General features: G+C 43.6%; 1 protein-coding gene across 1 annotated transcript; it reads left to right on the top strand.

The window, feature by feature from the left end:
- Positions 1 to 687: 687 nt before the first annotated feature.
- Positions 688 to 1,370, top strand: Pmar_PMAR015739 (ubiquinol-cytochrome C reductase complex 14kD subunit, putative; the record flags this gene model as incomplete). The annotated part of the gene is made up of 3 exons (XM_002768290.1): positions 688 to 912; positions 955 to 1,030; positions 1,078 to 1,370. 3 exons carry the CDS (start codon positions 688 to 690, stop codon positions 1,368 to 1,370), a joined length of 594 nt encoding a protein of 197 aa, XP_002768336.1.
- Between the last annotated feature and the right edge of the window lie 171 nt (positions 1,371 to 1,541).

Below are 1,541 nucleotides of genomic sequence, written 5' to 3'. Positions count from 1 at the left end.
AAGATATCAATGAGCTCTTGCGGTTTCATCTCCGTCCTTAACAGAGTATTAGTCTTTTTGTACTTATCTAAATCGTAAGCCCCCCCACTCAAGAGTGTTTGAGCTCACTATGTCTTTCCATCGTGCTTTTGCGAGAGTCCTTTGCAATTACAACAAGAGTCTCGAAGGTTCTGTTCCATGGTAAGTCCAAGCTCACTCTACTGAAATCATGTTTTTACTGTGTGATGACCTTTACATGTGTCTTCATTGACTCTGTGATAGCCGGTGTGATTGTGTGATCAATAGAGTCACTTTTCATTCTATTGATAGTCTCTTTGCTAGTGCGAGTATTGGCGAGGGAACGCATCTGAAATGTTGTTTGCATTGTTATCGTGTTGATGATACTGAAACTTGACATGCGAATTCGCATCGACAGAAATTGCACAACGAGGTAATCCACAGTTTGAGTGTTTTCATGAACAACAGTTCGCTCCAGTGTGGGGAGACACATGTGACATTATGAAAATTCTGAGAAAATTCTGAGAAAAGTCTGAGTAAATTTTGGGAAGTTGGTGCTGGTTTCTGTACACTCCTATTCGAATTCTTCTGTAGACTTCTATATGGGTGAGGAAACTCCTGAGCTCAGCTGGGGAAAGCGAACGTATATACCCTCGTGCTGGTTTACTCTCTCATTCCACATTCCAGTTCATGTTTATCAGATACCAAGTGAAGCGCGAGAAGTCCCCTTTTCAGCAAGTTTGGGACGAAGTTTTCACTCCTGTCTGGTTCAAGCTACTCAAGGGACCGCAGGATATCTTCATTCAGCGCACGGCGAAGATTTTTTCTGCCAGATACGAACGTTGGGAATACAACGCTCTCGTCGCGCGTTACAGAGGAATGGGAATTATGGCCGATGACGCTATGAACGACAAGGTACCCGGTTCGATCTTCGTTGATGACATTGTACCATGTTAGGATATGATTGTTGAACGAGCACTAGATATCATTCCAGAAGATATCCGAATCCAGAGGTACAGACGAATGATGAGAGGTAGGTGTTTTTGTGGTTATTCTTCATGCGAGGTTTCTGTTCCGTAGGGGCCGTTCTGGCTGGCCGAAAGCTGCATCTTCTACTAGAGCTGCAAAACTACGATCCTATGGTCCCCTACATGGCGCCTTATATAGAGGAGGCCAAGTTCCAAATGCAAGAAGAACAAGAATTGCTGGCTTTCCATCCTTGGGATCGCCGACTGTACGTCTCGGGGTTGATAGCGTCTCTCGGTAGGCTTTGGAACAGGGGAGTACTTAGAGAGTTGGAGCGTAATAGTAATCAGGAAGTGATCACATCGAATCAGCCCTCACTTATCACGTATGGATATTCGGACAGTTAGGGTTTGACTCTCCAGAAGAACGATAATTTGCACTCGATCGGTGTTCGTCGGTTGCCGAGATAACGTTAGGTTTATATCATGATATGAAGTAATATTCGATACTATGATTTATAATAGTGGTATATGATCCAATTATATACAGTCCTCGCGAGACTCAATTCAATATCTCAT

The sequence above is a fragment of the Perkinsus marinus genome, assembly GCF_000006405.1.
Source record: "Perkinsus marinus ATCC 50983 genomic scaffold scf_1104296968850, whole genome shotgun sequence".
Lineage (NCBI taxonomy): Eukaryota > Perkinsozoa > Perkinsida > Perkinsidae > Perkinsus > Perkinsus marinus.
The sequence above is the reverse complement of the archived record's forward strand: the minus strand, read 5'-3'. Positions and strand labels throughout refer to the sequence as shown.